General features: G+C 38.6%; 1 protein-coding gene across 3 annotated transcripts in view; it reads left to right on the plus strand.

Annotated features, from left to right (window-relative positions):
* TRAK1 (trafficking kinesin protein 1) overlaps positions 1-21,614 on the plus strand; it is a 101,718-nt gene that overhangs the window by 35,342 nt on the left and 44,762 nt on the right. For 2 of the 3 annotated variants that reach the window (XM_031503900.2, XM_021531283.2), the window contains exon 3: positions 1,467-1,661. In XM_031503900.2, coding sequence (XP_031359760.2) covers positions 1,467-1,661 — 195 coding nt within the window. Of the gene's footprint in view, positions 1-1,466; positions 1,662-10,489; positions 10,908-21,614 lie in introns of those variants that run through there. The other variant, XM_031503901.2, reaches the window with a different exon arrangement.

Genomic DNA, 21,614 nt, shown 5'->3' on the forward strand with positions numbered 1-21,614 from the left:
CAGGGGTCGATCATGAGACAAATGGCAGCAATCCAGGAAGCCTGGACAATGAGTCAGTGTCAGCAGGGAACAGAGCCAGGCACAGGCCTGCTTACAGCACCGCACAGGGCAGGACCAGAGGCTGGGGGCTACATGGGGCTCCTGGCAGAACGTGCTGGCTGGGGACCATGATGAGCCTGGTCATGGCAGTGTAAAGGTACATGGGAGCACTCAGCGTCTTGACAGTCTTTGCTCAGCAAGAGTTGCAAGAGCTATAACCTGGTTTAAGAGGGAGCTTTGGTGTATTGCTCTTCGAAAAAAGGCTTAGATAGCTCTTCCTTACTTGGGGTGTGATGTGTGCTGGATGATGGTGTTTTCTCTTTGTACTGGTATGGAAATGGAAACCGTGCAGATTGCTGCACAAAATATTTACTGAAAACATACTTTGGGTTGCTCAGTTTCCTAATAAATATTTAGCATGACATTGTATTCAATTGTATATGATAATTAAACTTATATATTTAGAAGTATTGTGAGCGTTTTTGGTATTGATACACTCTCAAAATTCTTCATTATAGTATAGGTTAGAAGGTACCTCAGGAGGAAATCTGTTCTGACTTCTACTAAAAGCATGTCTTTTAGAGTAAATGCTCATGGCATTGTTTACTTGACTTCTAGTCAAGTCTAGTCTCCCTGTTTGACTGTCCTCATGGTAAAAAAGTTTCTACCTTGAATTGGGTTTGTTTTTGTTTTTTTTTTTTTTGTGGTAAAACTTCTCAGCTACCTCTTGGCCTAAATTTAAAGCTCTAATTATATTTGTAACATTTTTGCAGTTCTTGTTGGCTGTTGGTATCCATTTTTAGAACTGTGTGCAAACTTGATATGTGTGTGAGCATGAGGGGCCACAGCACAGAATGCAAGTCAGAATTGTGTCAAAAGGTGCCTTGGGAGTTCCTGTAATCATCTTTACCAGTGTGTCTTAGGTGTGAACTGTGACTTTGTTTGCTATTGCAGCCATGGATTTCTGTTTCTTGAGAAAAATCTGCCAGCAGCAAAGACAAAAAAAATACAGTGGTAATAAATTATAATCCAAGACCAAGTTAATGAGATACATAAGGCTTGCAAGCTAAAAATGATCTGTGAGGTAGAACATCAAAAATGTACATTCCTCTGTGCACTAATGTTTTCTTCATACTCCAGTTGTAACTGGCTCTCTATTCTCCACCCTAGCCCACTTATTCTTCAATAAATGTCCCTAGTTCTAGAGGTGAGGCTTTTTGTCACTAAGAGTACATGCCCTCATACTACTAGTAAATATGATATTTTGGGATAATTTGTGCCAGGCATGTCTTCTAAACTTATTTGTATTGAATTGTTCTTTACATGCAGCAAAATCTTATTGATATCAAAACAAACTAAAGTTTTTGAAAGCTTGTATGTATAGTACTCAAGATAACTAATAGAAATTGTTCCCTTTCCCTTAACAGATGTGTGCAATAGTACCAATCTTCCTGAAGTTGAAATCATCAGTCTCCTGGAAGAGCAGCTGCCTCATTATAAGTTAAGAGCAGATACAATCTATGGTTATGACCACGACGACTGGCTTCACACACCTCTCATCTCCCCTGATGCCAATATTGACTTAACAACTGAGCAAATAGAAGAGACCTTGAAATACTTCCGTAAGTCAAAAACTCACAAACTGTACTGAGAAACAAATAAAATAGTGCTATTTTTGTTACCTTCTTTGAAGTATCTGTGCAATTCTTTGAAAGCTGTGGAGAGCAAGAGAACTGTTTGTGATTTACTGCTTTGGTCTCTAAGATTGTGATACCTAGAAAACAAAGGGAGCATTTAATCAAGAACAGACATTGCATTTGTGATTTGTGCCTACACCTTTCCACATTATCAAATACTGGAGAAACTGAAATACTTCTTTTTGCTTGTAGTCTCTCTCAAAGAGACTGAAGTTTCTGTATCTATGCAGCTTAGAAAGCTTAGACCTCTTTCTACATCCACTTTTTTTGAATGTATTCTCTGACACATTGCGCTGTTGTCTGATGGCACTATATTCCAGGATCACAGAATGACATTAAATAATTCTGCTGCAACTTAAGCTTCTAGAAAAGCCTTGTGAAGATCCAAACTCTCAACATTTGTTGAGATGGTTTGTCCCTTCATTCTGTCTTCTGTTCATATTCATACTATCAGACAAAAAATTATTTGTGCTTACAGAGAACATGATTACAGTTGTGACATTTGTGGTTGTTCTTTCCTTTGTTTGAACCTGTAGATACTTTGTCATGGTGAATGGACTCATGTCTCTGGTTTCTTCCACTGTGTGTATTGACTTAGATGTGCTATTAGAGAAGACTTCTGTAATTCATCCCAATGACTGCTATGCTAAAGCAATAGCAATGGATTTACATGGGTTATAGTAGAAGGTAGATTTAGGTAGACTTACTGAGGAATTGTAGAACTTCAGAAGAGATGAGTTACAGGGCTCAGCACAAACCTGTGCAAAGATGGCTTTATTGCATTTTGAAGCACCTAACAATCACTTTGTAAGGAGCACAGCTGGTAAAGAAAAGTATGAATAATATAAAGAACAGAATTTCTGATGGTCATGCTTCAATAAATGGCTTGAAGTATTTTAGTAAAAAAACTTGCATATGCTTTCCACCTACCCCCAAGCACACAAAAACAGTGGGAAGGGGGTGAGACAAGCAGAAACTGATCTGTGGAATCAAGTGTACTACCACTGTATTTGTAGTAGCCTGTTGGTGCTGTTACAGTGATGCCAGAAGCTGGCTTAAATAAATATTTTGAAATCTAATGTTTCCAAGGTCTTTAGTAACCTGATTAGGCCTGTCTCACAAGTAAAATTGTCTGTGTGGGTGGATTGTTGCAATAACCATGGGAAAAATGTTTTGCTAGTGGGACAAGGAACTCAAAAATCCCCATGGCAGTGTCCTTCTACAAACTGAGGTGATGGTAGGTGTGTGACTGCTGGGGATGGATACAAAATACAACCTGTGCAGAGAATGAATTGAGACAGACCATAGGAAAGGACTTGGGTGTGTTGGTTGACAGCTCAGCTTGATCCAGAAATGTACACTTGTAGCCAAGAAAGCCAAATGTATCCTGGGCTGCATCGAAAGAAATGTAGTCAGCAGGTCCAGGGAGGTCAAGGTCAAGGGAGGTAATTGTCCTCACCTACTCTGTCCTTGTGAGACTCCCACTTGAAGTATGTATCCAGCTCTGGGGTCTCCAACATAAGCAGGACATGGACCTGTTGGAGTTCAGAGAGACACAAAGATGATCAGAGGGCTGGAGCAATGCTGCTGTGAAGACAGGCCAACAAGAGTGGGAGTTGTTCAGCCTGGAGAAGGCTTTGGGGAGACTTCAGAGCACCTTTCAGTACCTAAAGGGGGTTATAGGAAAGCAAGAGAGGGACTTTTAAGCAGGCCCTGTAATGATAGGACAAGGGATGATGACTTTAAACTGGTAGAGTGTCAATTTAGATTAGTTATATGGAAGAAGTTCTTTATTGTGAGGGTGGTGAGGCACTGGAACAGCTTGCCCAAAGAAGTTGTGGATGTCATATCCCTAAAAATTATCAAGGTGAGGTTGAATGAGGCTTTGAGTAACCCAGTCTAGTTGAAGATTCCCTGCCTATGACAGGGTGTTTGGACCTAGGTGACCTTTAAAGGTCCCTTCCAACCCAAACCCTTCTATTATTCTCTGAAAACGAAGCTGTGAATAACAGAGAAATTGGATAGCATAGCTGCCTGAAACTGTGACTACTTAGCAATTTTATCTAGCTTTTAGCTTACAAGTATGACTGCAAGTTCACCATGTTGCTGTGGTTGTAGATTTCTTCCAATCAACTGGCTTGAATGAAAAAATCCTGAGTATAATTCCTGCCACAGTGTATATTTTCTTCTTTTATTAGGAAATAACTGCTGAAAAAGAGGAAGGAAGTAAAGAGATTTTTGATAAAGAAACATTTATTTCTTACTGCTTATAGACAGACATTTTTGTATACATTCTGATAAAGTTCAAGAAATTTAAGCAAGTTTGGGTCTAGCCTTAGACTGATATCCTGGAAACTGAGATCTGACTTAACCCTTGTTCAGTTACTGTAAACAAGTCACAGACTCCATCTATACATGAGAGTGCAAGATTGCATGTTTCAAAATTATTACATTGATTGCAAACATTGGTTTATGGCACAATGAACTATGAAAGTAAAAATATTATTTTAAGTAAATTGGCAGAAAGGTTTTGTGAATTATGCCACCACCACTGTGAATAATGCTACCACCACTTTGGAGAGTGTTCCAGGGTGTGACTGCTTGCACACTTTTCAGTGCTGCAATTAAGCTACTCCTCTTTTACTTGTTTAGTTTGTTTCAAAAGCATTGATGAGGGTGTGAACAAATGCTGTAGCTTATCTCTTTGCAAGTTTGATTTTTCAATGACTTAAGAAAATTTCCTTGCAGTTGTTTGCATGTTGAGATTGATAGTGGTTTATAACCTGTTGGTGGTTTATAACCTGTTGATGGAAATGTGATGAGCTTCCCATTGTGTTGATCCATATAGCAGAAGAATCAGCAATTACACTTAGGCATACTGTTGTGGCTTGTTAGAGCAGACTTTTCTGCTTTCCTGTGGCTTCCTGTCCAATTCACAGCCACAAAGGCTCAGAATCAGTAAGAATCTTCTGGGCCACATAACACAAGAGGGTGGACATAAGGCTACTTAGCTCTCATTTTTAATTAATTTTTGAAGATACTGGTACAATAATTAACAGTCAAATATCCAAGCATTTTAATTTATTCAGTGCTTTTTGTGGGAATTTAAGCTATAACACAAGAGAGGTGATGTAGAGAATTAGTTCTTAAAATTTAGTTTGCCATTGGATAAGAAGGCAGTTGGGAAGAACTGAATAGTATTAGGCCTACAACTGTTCTTCTACAGTCTGGAACTCCAAAGCACATCTTTTTTATTATTTCATTCAGATGGAAGGCTGAGCCAGTTCTTGCCAAATGAATAAAATAAAATGGATCTCATCCTAAAGCATAGTCACATAAATTCAGTGTCACCTGACCAGTCTCTTTATACAGTTGAGGCAGAGTGTCTTTTAAGTAAGATGAAAGTATGATGCAGCAAAATGACATTCTGTCTCCCTGCCCAGGTTAGGGGCAGTCAAGCTCACTTTCAGCTTGGAGCTGTGGGGAGGCCTGTGTGAGAGCCAGGCCTAGAGCACAGCTACCAGAGGCAGTGAGCAGGGACAGCAGCCTGAGTTTTTCCTTGGCAACCTAGGGAGACAGGGCCCATCTGAGAAACTGAGGGTGCCTTTTGCTGCGTGTAAGGTGGAGGTCAGGTGGGCCACAGGCATGTGGACCTCAGGAGGTCCTAGTGGCTTCTGAGAAGCTGTCAGCTGCTCTTGACCCAAGGGTATCCTTGGCCTTCTTTGCAACTGCTGCTCGTTGGGGATGGTCAGACACAGCCAATAGTTGTAGTAGTTTCTCTGGTATGGTGCAAAGAAGGGATCTTCATCTGAGTTCAGAATAACCTAAGTCTTCAGATGTGGTGGCAATGTGCCACAGGGTACATTCTCCAGGTTTTGGAGTACCTGTCCCTCAGAGCAGAGACTTTAACCCAGACAGAGCTTCAGACTGGGAAGGCAGAGCTGCTCCCTATCCTGAGGTAGAGAGAGATGGCCTCCTTTCATGCAGGAGGTGTGCATGTGGAAAAGCTGTCACCAGGTGGAGAGGTTGAGAGGGAGTCACCAGTGCAGCATCAGGGCGGGTGAGACATAGGCAGGATCTAGGAGTGGCTGAGACACAAAAGGATTGTGCTCCTATTGAGAGGGACCTTGACATGCTGGAGCCATGAGTCAAGAGCAGCCTTGTGCTGTTCAGCAGAGGGAAGGGCAAAGTCCTGCAGCTGGGAGGAACAACCCCATGCCCCAGTAGATGCTAGGGTCCAGCTGTTGGCATGCAGCCTTGCAGAAAAGGACCTGGTGCATCCTGGTGAACACCAAGAAGGACAAAAGCCAGAAATATGCCTCTGCTGAAAAGCAGACTAATGGCATCCTGAGCTGTATTAGGAAGCCATACTGGGCTCCCTTTTTCTATATTCCCTCAGTGTAATGCATTCCTTTCCTCTCCCAGGAAGCTGCAATCATATCTCTCAGTGGGTTTTTTGCCTTGTTAGAAAAATAGGTCATAACATGCAGCTGTAATATTTTTGTCTAGCCAATTGAGCATAGTATTAAGCTCAACTTCATTTTACAAATGTTTTTGCTGTCTTCATGAAAAATATAACAAAAAAAAGAGGAGATTGTCATGTACATTATTTCCATCTGGCAAAATGGAAAATGGTTTGCAAATGATTTGCAAAATTTGTTTCTTTACCCCTTTATTCTTGATTTCCTTAATTATAGATAGGGGTGTATTCTCTTAATGTGTCTCTTGCTCTTATGGTCTTTATTACAGCGTTTAAGTGTGCTCAGTGATACCTTAGCTACACAGCTGGTTTTGCAGGAAGGTTGCCAAAGACATCAATTTTGATTTTATACAAATGCAAAAATAATGCTTTCCAGTAATTATCTAGGGGAAGGGAAAAATAATCCTTTCATATGGAAAATAGCTTTTTGTTATTATCTACTGCCCCTGTTTCATGTTAAATAATTTTGTTTCAGTGGGAGAGCAGTTTGACCCTCTTCTGCATTAGAAGAGTCTTCCTTGTATCAGGTGAGGTCAGTGTGCCCTTAGGGTGTGAAGCTATGAGCTATGTCCCACCTGGAGGAAATACTTGTACTATTTTTAAGCACTGGATAGTCATCCCAGTTTAATGAAAAAGAGTCAATCAAATCTGAAGCACCCATTTTTCTAAATACCAATCTGAAAGTTGCTGGTAATAATGTCCTCAGTGATCTAGATTTTACTCTGGGTTCTACTCTTTCCAGGTAAAGCAAGACTCCTTGTTAAGTAAAATACTACCCTGGAAGAGATCACTGTCCTAAGTTACAGAGTTGTTTGTCCTTACTAAATATGTAGTCACAGGATGACTCCTATTCAGTGTTCTTTTAGAAGGTGACTCTTCACTTCAGTAAATTATTCCAGTTTAGAAATAAGTATGACAGCCCATCCTTGAAAATCAGTTTGACTTTTAAATATGCCTTTTTTGTCAGCTTGCAAAATATGTGTTGTAGCAATGCTTGATTGTGATTAATATGGATTGCATAGTGGTGGCCTGTACAGCTGTACAGCTAGTGCTCTGATAAAAAAGGATCCGGACAATGTTAATGGGATGGGCAACTTTATCCTGAGTGGTGGTGACTGTAGAAAATGATGATGCGATACAGTGTTTAATTATCTGAACCATCCTGAGCCTGTAGCCAAGAGAAGAAATGTGACCCAGAGGTAATCAAATGGGAGGTAATCCATTGCAGCTGCCTTGGAAATACTTCATCCAACTCCAGTGTTCAGTTTCAAAAAGCATCCTTACAGAATTGCAAAAGGTTCGGAGAAAAAAGCTGAGAATGACTAAGCATGAAAACACAGGATTTATAGTGGCATGCTATGTAATGTCATTCTTTTAAGACTTTGTCAGCAGAGATGACTTGCTGTGGCTTTGCACTCTAGCAGCACAGTGCACTACAGTCTTGAGTGTGCTGCTGGGGTAGATGAAAGTACCTTTGTGAAAAATTCTCTTCAAACAAAGGGAAGGGTTTGTGTGGTTTTTATAACCTGGGTAATTTAGGCACATGAGTTTAATGCTGACTTACAGCATGGATTTATTTCAGCAAAAAGGAAGGAGAGGGCTCTTGAGCTTTCCAAGCCATCTTTTCTTGCTACTGAAACCCCTTTGTAACCACAAACTTAATGAATGCTTAGTCTGTTTACAGTTGGCTACCAGAATTCTTTATCAATTTGCCCTGTGGAGAACAAAGATAAAGGGTGGGGTTTGTTTAGTTAGAAATAAACATTAAAAAATAGAACACAATTTAGCAGCTGTAAGGGAATGCTGAACAAATATGAATAACTGTATTTAGGTTTGGAATAGGAAAATGCAGCTTCCTTATAGTTGCAGACTTATTACCCTAGATCTTTTTTTAGCCCCATTGAATATGAACTTTTAGGTAAGTAACACCCCAATCAAATGTAGTGTTGCAATATGGAGATTGGAATACAGAGGTTCAAAGTTTGTAGAATCAGTTCACCTGAAAAATGTACTGTTCTGATAAGTTTACTATAAAATGAATCTGATACAGCCCTGTAGGAAGGAAAAGTAGGGCTGAAAAGGTTGAAAGTAGATTCTGCAACTATGCAGTTGCTTTGTCAGCTTGGTCACAAATTCCCATTCAACTTAACAACCCTTCCAGCTTTATAGATTACAATTCTTCATGTAATTGAAGGGATGCTTGGAGTGGATACCTGGATATATAGTATTCCGTCTGCCCAGGGTTTCTGTCTTCATGCTGGGAAGATAATACACTTATTCTATATTTTCAAATCCTTTGAGGAGTTCTAAAATCGTTTGGCCATACAAGTGATTTTCTCCACAGAAAAGTGATTCCTTTCTGAATTACACCAGTATGCTTCCAATCTAATCTGTAAAAAATATCAATTAAAAAAAAACCACAAAAACAAAACAAAACAAAACAAACAAACAAACAAAAAAAAAACCAAAGAAAAAGGCTCTAAGGCCCTACCTTGGACTATTTTTATATTTTTATTCTGTCTCATTGAAAGGGAGTGTGTGTGCCATAGGAAGGACAGAGAGAAGAAAATTCTAGCTTGTTGAAGATTTCCTTTGTTTAAATGTCAGCAAATTAAAAAAAAAGGAGATTGGCTACCACCTTAAATTGCTGCAGAGACAGTGTTCATTCTTTCTATTTTAAATGCTTATTTAATAACATTAAGCAGACTGAAATTACCTTTTGGACAAAAATAATACAAGTAGAACAAATAGATTATATGCAGAGCAATTGAATTGATGTTGCCATAGGAACCTTTCTTTTTCTCTGGTAGTATTTTAACAGTGTGGCCTTAATTGCATTTAATAGCATGTATAGTTATTTTCCTTGTGTGTATGCATAATTGAAACTCTGCAAGACTCAAAGCTGCAGTGATAATTTCTTATACCAGGAAAGTTGAATACTGATGTGGTCAAGAAACCAAAGCATTTGCCTCTGCATTTTCCTCTGCATAGGCATTACCTACTTCTGTTGCAGTAAAGCAAAGTGGTATCAGGTGGGGAGTAGAATAAGTGTTCCAGATGTGTGGAACTCTTTGCAAGAGAATGTTGGAGATGCTAAATATGTATGTGGGTTCAAGAACAGAGAGGATAAGTCATTCAAGAATTCCTAAAAGAAGCAGTAGCTGTATCTGTCTCAGATTGTCTCTGAAGATGAAGAAATTAGAGGTTGGGAGAGCAGTTGTGGGAAATGTTGGACAGTTCTCTATTGCCTGCTTATGGCTATTCTTGTGGATGGAGTCTTTGGCTAGACAGACACCAAAGACTTCCCTGGTCAGACCCAATATGACCCCCCACCTTAATCTACCGGGGTATATTGTCACAATCTATCCCAGTGCTTCTCCTGGTGTTTGCAAAGAATTAGCATTTCCTAAAAGAGGAGGAGAAATGGGTGAAGACTGCTGGTTATGAACAAAATGGGTGTCAGTCCATTTGGTATCTGTACCTGCACATATTCAGACATGCTTTTTGAATTGTAGTGTTTGATGATTTAATGCCCTCTGTTCCTCAGACAGGTTCTCTCCTAATAGCTTAAACACAATTTTACTGGGGGTTGAAAAAGTATTTTCTTCCATTTCCAAAATACTGAACACAAACATTAAGTCATTCTGGATGATGACCTTCTGTATTTTTAGGAAAAGAGTAGTGAAAATTTGACCTAACCTCCAGTCTTCAGCTACGAAACTTAGATGCTTGGGAAAAAAAAAAGCGTGAGGGAAGTGGTTCATGAAGAGGGCAAAAAGTAGAAACAGATTAGCTTTTTTTTTTTGTAAGGAGAAATTAATTGCTGTTCTGATTTTGCTGATTCTGTCTTTTTTTTTTTCATTTGGCATTTCTCAACAGAAGCATGCAGAAAGAGTTCTATTATATCAGACCAGAATACTGTAACAAAGCAGTAACATAGTTTAATTTTCCATGGGGAAGTCAGGCTTTTATCAAACTGTATGGAGGAGAGTAGTAATGGACTAGATTTTCATTATTAATGTACCACATGTCCCCAGTGAGTTGCAACAGTGTGATGCTGTTGTTCTGTGAGCCGTAGCAATGGGTTGTATCATCTTTCTTAGCAACGATTTTTGTTTCCAGTATGGAGGACTCCTTTCTAGCCTGTAAAGCCAGAAACAGCAAAATGCATTTTCTTCATCTCTGCATCGCTTTTGGAGCCAGCTAGTCTCCATGGCAACACATTAGCCTGAAAGAGATGAGGAGACTGGGGAGGAAAGGAATGAGTTAGAGCCAGCCGGGCGGTGGTGTGTGTCCCCAACGTCAGCGCATCAGCCTTTTGATAGGAGGATTCTGTTAACACCCATCCAAGGCTCCTGTGCAGAGCTTCTTTATTAGAGGAGCTGCCAGAGCATCTGCTTCCTTTCTGCATCCTTTTTCTATGGTTTTTTTTTTGTCCAAATAGACCCGCCGCATCCCCCCGCTTTTATTTTAGTTGTGGCCTCAGTGAAGATGTGCAGCTCATTTTCAGCTTCCTGTGAGCTGCCTTGTGCTCTGGCATTTTGCAAAGGCAGGAAGGCATGGCTGCATTTCACTTGACCTTAGCAGCGAAGTGAAATCTTCTGTATGTCACTGAAGGATACTGACTATGCAGAAATTCATTGAAGCAGATTATTATGAACTGGACTGGTATTATGAAGAATGCACGGATGGTAAATATTTCCTTCTAGTCTCTTGTTGAAGAATTTAGAGCTTGTAAGACCGGACCATCATTATTCAATGCTTTTAAAAAGGAAATACCCAGAAAAAGGCAACACCCAGGTGTAGCAGAGATGCCTGCACCTCTTTTGCATCTCAGCATCTCTTGTGAGTGTGCTGCAAAAGACTGCTGTATAGCTTTTTCCTCTCTGAAGGGAGTGGCAGAGCAGCATATGCTCTGTATGAGCTGTCTTTGAGCAGGAGAAAGAATATTCAAAAAGCTAACTGTATCTATAATAATTGAGGTGAATTTAAATATACTGGTGGTAATATTAATTCTTGGTTCAAGTTTGAAGTCTGTCTTTCTTCTGTGTTACCAATATCCTGTAATATGTATATATCTGATGTATTATTAGGCAGTCCATGTTTTCTCTCTGGTTATTTGTCTGTGAAAGACATTAAAAATGTAGATTTTTAAAAGTGAGCATGTTGACTTTTGAATTGGGAGGATTTACAAAATCTGGCAAGCATTATCTTTCATGCTGGTTGCAATTTTTATGTAATGTTTGCTAGGGTGATTATTTCTGTATCAGGACACTGAATGTTTTCACCAGGCTTCTGATAGAAGGCACACAAGAAAGGGTAAGAGATTGCTAAAACTGTATTCTCTGCAGCAAGAAAAAAAAATCAAGATCTCTTATTGATACCACTCTGAAGCAAGATGCAGCCTTTGGGAATGCAGAAATTTTACATTAATTTTATTCTAGCTGAGAGCTTAGCTTAAACAAGGCAAGTCCAAAATCACAGTGAAGCAAAGCACAGAAAGCAGGAAGGATCATAGGCCCAGGAGATAATGTACGTATGTAATACACAGAGATATTTCTATGGTAGTGCTCTACAATACCAGAGGGGAATGTGAAGCATAATGATAAGGGTGAGAAAATTTGAATGTTTTTTATGGTTCTTTTTGAGTGTCATGTGCCTCCATTTCAGAACTGAATGCAGTTTCAGAAGCTTGTTACACTTGAACTTCTATTATGTTTAATTGATTACTCCTGTTCAGGTGTTCAAAGGCAAAGATGCATATTTAATTGAGAGATTTGACCACTTTAAGTTGGATTGAATCTATTATGTAACATTTATCCTCTTGGTTTAACCCTAGTAAATACTGTAGCATCTGATTAATCTGCATGATGTAACAGCCTGAGTTGGCCTGCTTTTAGAAGCTTAAGAAATAGACCAGTTGTATGGCCAATAGAAGCTGTAGCTTTCCCTAGGTTAAAGCTACCACAGGTAGCTTTTTTTTTTTTTCAGTTGTACATTTTTATGATCTTTTGTCTGTCTGGTCAAAGTGTCATATGGAAGGGTGGTGTGCCTGAATGTCTGAGCTAAGAGCTGATCTGCTTATCCATTTTGGCTTAAGCTGTGTGCTGTGCTGGAGAAACTGTGGGAGTTCCATGGTAATGGAATAAGCAACAGGTGTTGGGCAAGCATTTAAATACCTTGTGGGATGAGGGCCTCAGGTACACAGTAGTGGTTGGTTGGATTCTGGGCTTACAGGTTTTCCTGTCAGTGCTGAGCACCTGCCCAGAATACTTCTTCCATGAGCTGAGATCTGCAGAATCAGCTGGAGTATGTGCTGGCAGTCTGCTTGAAGTATTTGGGAAGTTCTTCCCTAAGAGAAAGAAGGGTTTAATGTCTGATAGGGAAATAATCCTTCCAGCAGGTAAGGCATAATGGTTTTTTGCATTTTTAAAATTGCTGTTATTTTTTAAATTAAAGTGTTAGTTTTTACTTGCTGAAGGGTAGTGCTCTCAGTCCTATCTCAGCCTCTCAGGTGAATGGCAGTCTCATAGGGTTAATAGAATTTTATGGGGTTTAGCTTTCTTCTGCTTCTTGGAGTTCAGGTGTGTGTGAGAGGGGAAGATTTGAGAGATGCAGTGGAAGATACAGTCTTTGGCCTTAGATACTGGAATGTTCATTTGGGTGTAAAATAGTGTTGGCATTTGCACCTGATGGAAAAAGGTATTCTAATTGTTATAGCAGACAAAAGGCATCATTATAGTAGAAAACAGAGCTTTTCCAAAAACCTGAAGCAGATGATGTATTAAAAGAGATGCCTGTCTCTTGATTGGCTTTTTATTTTTCTGCCATATGTTTGTTGATACCAGAGTAATTTTCCTGAGATTCTTTTTACATTCAGTATAGTCAGTTGCAGCTCAGCTGACCTGTTTTGAGTATCTATTTTAAGACAAATTGAAGCACACCTAGAGAGCCAATTTCTCTGCCATACATGGACTCTCCAGAGCTCAGATGTATGTGTGCATTCAGTTATGAATCCCACCCAGTTCACCCTTCGTGATAAATATAACACTGGAAAATAGTGGGTGGTACTTTAAAACTAATAGAAATCTTCACAAGGTAATATCCTGCAGAATTATTTTTCTGATGAAATTGTTCATACATTCTTTGTCAGGGCCTCTGGGACTCAAATTTCTATTTAAAACACATTACTTCATTTGGTTTCCTTTATTTATAATTATTTTAACAGCATATGGTTTCTTGTTCTTCAAGGGGAAAAATAGTCTAAAATTGTATCAGGGTGTAAAGTTTTATTGATATTATTTAATTTAATAGGTAAAGCAGCAACTCACTGTTGCCTCAGATGTTTCAACTTGCATTTGTTAGTGGTATTTGTTTAATACCTTGCAAAAGAAGAAATGCTCAAAATTTACAATTTATAACTCTTGACAATGACTTTCTAGGGTTGGAGTAATTAATTAATTCTTTTACATAAGGTCCTTTACAGAGTTTATTTTTTGGTAGGAGTAGGTGGAAATAGACAATAAAATGTCACACTCTATTTGAATTACTGATGTTAACTAACATTACAATAAATTGAAACTTCTATAAATAACTGCTATGCTATGCTTTTTGCATACATTTCCAAGTATAATATTTTGTAATATGAGTGACACTTGTCACCTTACTTGGTGTTAATAAAGTATGTTGTGTAGGTGGATTGGTGAAAGAGCTGGGCCTATACTTGGGTAGGAAAGTAGCTATTTTCATAGCAGACTTGGACAGAACAAGTGATAAAGAGGAAAAGCTGAAACTTTTCTACTCTTACTACAAGAGTATAAAAGTTTAGGTTTATCTAAGTGTTTTTTATAGAAAAAAATACATTCTTAAAAATATCGTATGCAATTTGGGTGAAAAAAGTTAATACTAAACCCCCAACAAACTACCAAACAAGTAATCAAGAAAATAAGTATATATCTATAGAAATTTTAATAAATATGCTTGTTCCCTGCCTCTCTCTTAGTGCAATATTTTTCTAATGAATAGTGCTTTCTAGAAAAATCCAGACTGACTTTAGAGCAAATTACTCTTCTTGTGGTTTCTTCCATTACTTGTTTATTTCTACCTCAACAATTCATGAGTTTAGTTTCTTACAATTCCAGATGACTTTGCATCTGGTGAATGTGCGATTGGATCTTTCCTTCTGCTTTCATTAGCCCTGAGTTTTGGCAATTTCTTGTGGAGGAAATGTGTCTTTCCCTTTTTCCCCTGCCAGACCCATGGTGTGCCTGGTTTGCTAATGCATGCTGAACCTCCTAACCACTTGTATGTTTGCCTGAGCCACTCCATCTTGTTCCAGCATACTTTCCTGTGTTTTCTTCTCACTCATGCTGAAATGCTTTTACCACCTGTTGTTATGTTTGCAGTTATTATTTAGAGCTTCTCTCCTCTATTCTGTTTTCCACTCCACTGATATAATTATCAGCAAGCTCAGTAACTTTCTTTTTAACAATAGTAGACAATGTTATCTTGTTCTGCTTGATCTCTTATGAGTGATTACTTGCTGTTGCCTTGCTTATGTTAGTGTGGTGACCCATCATCTCCCTCATACATTGGCCCTTTTGTGTCCATCCATGTGGATAGAGTAACCCTGGTGTTACTCTGAATCTCAGTGGATGCTGGCACTGGGTATGCTACTGAAGTCTAGGAGAATCTTATTAATGCCTTTAGCCTGCAGCTTCTGAAACAACACTTGCTCTATAGGTATGCAGTTAAAATGCTCATTCAGGTTGATCTTGTGCTCCCATGTCTTTTATCTCTATACATGATAAATATAGTTGAACCTTGTTTATATTCATAGAATTGTTCATACTGTTTTCCTGGTTTTCTGTGTTTTGCCATGCCACTTTTCTCTTTATTCTTTCATTGGCTCCCTCTTCCTTTTCAAGCCACATAATCCACATAAGGCAACACACATTGCAGCCTAGAGATATTTTTTGTTTTTATTCTGTTCAACCACTAAGTATCTAGATAGGTGTTTTCCCGTTCATTCCATTTCTTTCCATTTCTGTAAGAGTAACATGCTGTCCTTTCCATTGAGTAATAGAAGATATTTTGTGTGGGATTTTGAAAGAGTGGGAAACATAATACCTGTAAAAATTTGAACTAACTTTGCTTGACTGTACATATTAACAGAAAGCACACAGTCAATAACCAGTTTTGTCTCCCTCCCTGAAGAGACCACCTAAAAATACCCACATTTCTTCATCAGCATATTTAAATCCAAGTGCTGCCATTTCATCTGCTGTTTTTAGACTTGTTGGCTTACAGAGAATCTCTTTATTCTAGATGCAGCATTGTTAGTAACAGTTAATTGTGCAGAAGTTAGATGTTCTTATTGATAAAAGAAAGTTAAAATTATTTGAATGCATTGGAGTTCCTTGGAAATAATGAGTCAGGATATGAGGGTTTGTTGGTATTGTGTCCAGCCTCACCCTTCTTCAAACTAGCTCTTGGTTTGTGTGTTTCCTGTTTCATGGCAGAGCTGCTGAATATACTCTGTACCTCAGTGCAGCCACTGTACTGGGAGTGTGCTTGGAGTACTGCAGCCTTGTTAACAAGCTTCCTGACAGGAGGTAAAGCCTCCTAATTCAGAGTGGGGCTTGCAGCAAATACACCAAATTTACTTCCCAGTGACAACCCATTAAAAAGTATCTTCATTCTAAGTATACTCTTAAAGTCCCTGAGTATGTGTTTACAGGAAATATTAAAAATCTCTTTTGAATCTTTCCAGTTTAGATTGTATATTTTCAGAATGAAATACAACATAACTGCTTTTTTTTTTTTTTTTTTTTTTTAATCTATAGCTGCTTATTGTTTGGTGTTGGTTGGAAACCTGGCTGTAATCATTAGCAAGTAAATGTTCCTGCCCTGCTTAAGGGGGTGTAATGCAGAATACATGAAAAATGTGTTGATAGTGTGAGGGTGGGGCATTCATTCCTTCTCCACCCAGTATAAATTTGCTCCAACATTTATCATATGCTGATATCAAAATAGGTATTACAATGCTTTCTCTCAGCTTTTGAACGTCAGAGTCTTCCTGTGTGGTACAAGTTGATACTAGTCACAGTTCAGAAGCCAGCTTTGTGGGAATGTTCAATTACACTCCTTATATTGTCGTGTGTTTTGAACAACAACATGCTTCCTTTCAGTGTGTCCTTCATAAACTGTAGTTAGCTGTAGTTGACTGCTTGTCAGTATTATTAAAACCATAGCATGTTTGGCAGGGGTGGACTTTTCTGTCCCTAGGCTTTATAAGGTGCTTCCTGCATTCTTTTAATATGACTTATTGTTTTGGTTACTCTCTGTTTCCATTTTCTAGCTATTACTGAAATGTGATAAATAGTTACTGAATGGCAAGTAGGTATTTAAGACCCTTACTCTCTGATTGTAAGTATTTTTTAAAGAGTAGACTCACTGTTACAGAAAAGAACTGAAGATACAAATTCTCTAAACATCAGAAACTAGAAGCAGTCCTCATTATTAAAATTACATATTTTAATGTAATGATGTGGGGAGAAAGAGGCAATCCTATTTTTCCTGCTGAGTTCTTGAGGTTATTGCTGCTGCTGAATATTGCAGTAAATTTTGGCAAAGATCAAGTTGCTTTGAGTGGCAAAATCTTTATTCAGAAATTGGTGTTTCTTCCCTCAGCAACCACTTATATGTATTTAATATCCTTCGGCTGTTATTTATATAAGCATTGTTGCATTGTTTTTATATAAGTATCAAGAATGTAAAACAGAGAACAGAATCATTAATCATTATTTTGTAAAAGTAGTTGCTTCCTATCTCATACCCCATTTTTCCTCACTGCTAGAGAAGTGGTAATAGCGAAACTGTTCCTACATGACCCGAACTGTTACATTCTGCTGGCTTGTAATGTAATGTTTTTCTGTTTTTCCCTAGCAGTTATGTCCCCTCAGAGGATGATGAGGTGCCTTTGCCTTGCATTGCCCCCACTTTGCCTGCAAATGCTTTTCTCTGTGACGTGGATAGGAATGCTTTAGCAGCAAAGGGCGCCTGCTTGCCGCCACAAGTGTGGGAGGCAACTTAGCAAACATTAAATATCTATGGCTACAAAAAGTTAGATAAAGTTAGCCTGCCCTGTGTGTGTAGTCAAGATAAGCAAACACAGCCTGTTGGAAACAAAGAGGTCTCAGCACAGGAGAGTTGTTTCCTGTTGAGCAAAGAAGAGATGCATGCACCCCTGAAAATTCACTTGGGTGCCATATGTAGACTTGGGAGGTATTTCTTTTCCCACAGCAGACTGATAAGAAAAATGACTGTGGAAAATATGGTATTTGACAGCTAAAGGGATATGTCATTTAAATTCTTTGTGCCAGTGTAATCTCTCCTTTGTAGAAGCAATAAAAAAGCTCCTTTCCCCAGCCCAGTTCTTCACTTAATGGTTCTAGTGTGTGGTGGAAGATGCAGTCTGACTGTATTGCACATTAGCCCTGGGTATGCAGATCTCTCTGCTAGGTGGGATTGGCTGTGTGTGCACAGGCTCAGGCTAATTACTACTCCAGTGAGGTCTTGCTGCATTGGGCAAGGTGAGAGGTGATTTATGACTCTGTGCCAGTGCACACCCTTCTCCAGGAATGACAGACAGAGGTTGGGTCAGACTTACGTGTTGAGACACTTGCAGGGATCTACCACTTCACTTGTAAGAGCAGGGGCAGAGGAGAGGGGACCTTGTGGATGTGAGGAGTGTCAGGGAGGGTCTTTCAGCCCACTAACTTTGTCTGAAGTATGTTAGTGGGGCTTTTGAGCAAAAACTGGCTACTGTCAGAGCTGGTCTGAGGAGCAACATAAACCTTCTAGTAATTATTAGACAGATGGTCTCTTCCCTCCTCCACCCCATCTGTGCAACTCAAAGCTGTTGCACTAAGGACATGTACTCAGTCTCTCTAGAGTTCCCTGGCTGAGTATGTGAGTGAGGAAAGATGGTATCCTGCTTTGTGGAGACCTTGCTCTACTCTCCCCAAAGATACAGCCTCCGAGGGAATGACTTCCCATCACCTGTGAGACTAAGGCATTGTTTCATGTCTATCTGGGATAATTGCAGCAATGTCATTAAACGAAGAGGAAAGTTATGAATATGACTATGAAAAGGAAAATGAGAGGAAATGCACTTTTAACAGGCAGAGCCTTGATATCTTGGAAGAAGGTACTTTTCACCTTGTGTTTTTAATCTTTCATGGTGGTAGCATGTGGCAACTTACAAGTGATTTGAGTGATATTTGTGGATTAAATAGACAAAAATTTGTGTTTTACATATGTAGCCAGTATTTTTGGATGAAGTGTTTGTCTAATATATAAATAAGATAAATCTTAATTTATGTATACTTCTTTAAATAAGAAAGGCGCAATCAACAGATGAAGCTGTGCATTATGTAGTTTATAATGAAATAGAAATTGGGAAATCTCTCTCTGGAATTGTAGTGCATTTTTTATATGTACAAAATGTGTGTGTCTTATGAAACTGTATATTTTAGGTTGTCATTCCCAGCAGGTGCTTCTAGAACAGAGCAGCAATTTTGTGCTTCTCCATGAATTTGAAAGCACATAGACAGAAATAATCAAAGTGTGGTGTCTTATGACTTAAATTTTCAATATAAAAACCAACCCAAAAATGTTGTCGTACTTTCTGGAAATAATGGGTGACTGGCCCATTCAGATGGAAATGGGAATGTATGTGCATTGAAAATCCTCCTGTGCACCTGCTGCATAGAGAGTGTATCTATCCTAGGGCTGCTTCCAGCCAATCTGGTAACCTTCTTCAGGGTTTCAGGTAGCAAAAGCTGAATGCCCCATTCCTGTTACTTCATGTGCTGTAAATTGTTATCTGAAGCAGTAGTTTTATAGCAGAGAATGACTTCCAAATAAACTATTGTAAAGTCGATGTAGGGATGGTTTGAAGGATTGTTAGCACAGAAAATGTGACATGTTGTGAATTTACATCTTTGCTCATCTCATGGTTAAGAGTTCCTATGTCCAGGGTTCTTGGTGAATGAACCATGCTCTTTGAATGCCAATGCATAGGATTTTCCCATAAAAACTGCCTCACAATCAAATATCCCACCTGGTTTTCAGATTTGTATGTCCATGCAAAAAAGAAAGGTGCTGAAGAAAATATTGATAAAAAGAAAATTTAAAACTGGGGATTGGGACGGAGAGGAAGCTTATCAAGAGAGGACAGCTGACTCTTTTTATATTTTATTCCTATTATTTTTGCAATTAAATTATTACTGAAGCATACATCATGCTGTTCTTGTTCTTTCTGCTGACTTTACCTTTCATCCAGATCTAACAGTCTGAAGCTGCTCTTGTTGATTCTGAGGGGTGGAAAATAAAAATATGAGTTCTATCTGGGATAAATTTAGCCCTGTCTTTCTACACTGCCTTCCTCTCAAAAGCTCAGTATGTGTTTGAAATGTCTTCTAAAAGATGCCTTTTCTTCTCCACCTATGCATTCATATCACCTACACACTCAGTGTAGCAGAGATACAGAAACACAAAACCTATATATGGTATTTCTATGTATCTTTGCATGTGGGAGTGCTTGCAAAGGGTAGTATTTCTCTAGGAGAATGGGTGACTCAATCCATTCTGCAAGTAAAGCAGATGGAAACACCAGCATGTAGCCTTTTCATCCTGAACAAAGGAAACATTTTAGCTATATCTGGCTGTAAATCTGGTACCGGAAATGGGAAATCAGAGGATATGCTTCACTTCAACCATTTACAGTTATTGGAAAGAAGAGGATAAAAACTGTATAATTAAGACTCTTTAACTGTTTGGCCTAGTCCATTTGCAGGATGCATACTCAGTTCTTGACAATTATTTCCATAGTTATTTTGATGTAGTGAGGTTTTTCTCTGTCCTGATGTTTAGATGCTGTAACTCCCCTGACTCCTGTTTCTGGAGCCTGTCATGGAACTAACATTATGTCTGGCAGCACTGCAGTCAGCTCTCTTGATGAGAGTAGAAGGCACCTTTGGAATTGGCACTGCTTTGGAATTGTAAAGTTGGCTGACAGCAGTATGTTTACTTTTCATTTGATAGTAAAGTATGGCCTTGGAGCTGACTGCAGTGAAACTTTGCTCAGGGATATCTGTTGATAAAGTCTTCTCAGATTTTCTTCATAAAGGAACCTGAGCTGTGAAAGTACTTACTGTCAACTTCCTTTGATTAGTTATTTGTTGAGTCATCTGTTTCTGAAAGGGAGCTATGTTTTGATTCTTGCTTTTGCAGATGGAACACAAAAAGACTCTTACCTATGTAGGACCTATGAGGGCAACCATTTCCATTTACTAATGCAGTAGTTTAAAAGTCCTGTTTATCTAAAGTACTTAGTAAATGGAGGCAAAGAATCTATCTCAAGTTGAATTAAAAAGAAAAAAATAGGTCTTGGGATCACTATTAAAATTTTAAATCAGACACTCCAGGGATCTCACTTTCAGAAAATGTAAAATTCAATAGGATGGAGGCCATCCAGAGCTCTGGAATCTGTGAATGCTAGAGCAAAAAAGATAGAGAGGAGCCATTCTTGAAAGCTTTGGTACAACCATTCCCTCCCAAAGAATTGGAATAGACCACATAACTAAGAAAGGAGACAGCTGACAATGTGTGGCTTACAAGCTTGTAACTTCATTTTAGGATATTTAAAGATGTACAGTCCAGATCCTGATTTAAATCTTTCACACATTTATTAATTACATTGACTACAGTCTAGACTTTTCTTGACAAAAAATGAATGGAAAAGAATGTCAAGACACTAACTCAGTGGCAAGTAGTAAAAAATCCTGATCCTGCAAAAAAAGTTCCACCTTTGAAGAGAAGAACTATCTTGAGCTGTATCTGTAAATAATGTATGCATTTAAGGCAATTAAGAGAATTAAGGTGTTCTCTCCAGAGACCTTTTCTTATTTTCTTAGTTTCACTTTGTGTTTGTATTTTCCAAGTTACCACATTTGATCTGTTTATGCTCTGAGAAGGGACAAGTGTCTGATGCTTTTTTCTGAAATTTCTTTTAACTTGATTTTTCATTCATCACTAGAAAATTTCATGCAGTTCATGTCCTACTTACAGGACATACTTTGAAATTATTCTTTGCCTGAAGTTTCAGGCAGAGGCTTTAGAAAAGAAGTGAAAACAGCGGTTTGTTGGTTTTTGGGTTGTTTTTTTGTTGTTGTTTTTTTGGTTGATTTGTTTTTTGGTTTTTTTTTTTTTTCCAAACCTGCATTTAAGTAATAATAAAGGTTTGTATGTAAGGCTCTTTAATATTGGATTTGCTAAGCTATTTGAGTACCCTATGAGAGAAATGGCAGTAAACAAACACTCCTTGAACCATA

The sequence above is a fragment of the Lonchura striata genome, chromosome 1 (assembly GCF_046129695.1).
Source record: "Lonchura striata isolate bLonStr1 chromosome 1, bLonStr1.mat, whole genome shotgun sequence".
Classification (NCBI taxonomy): Eukaryota; Metazoa; Chordata; class Aves; order Passeriformes; family Estrildidae; genus Lonchura; species Lonchura striata.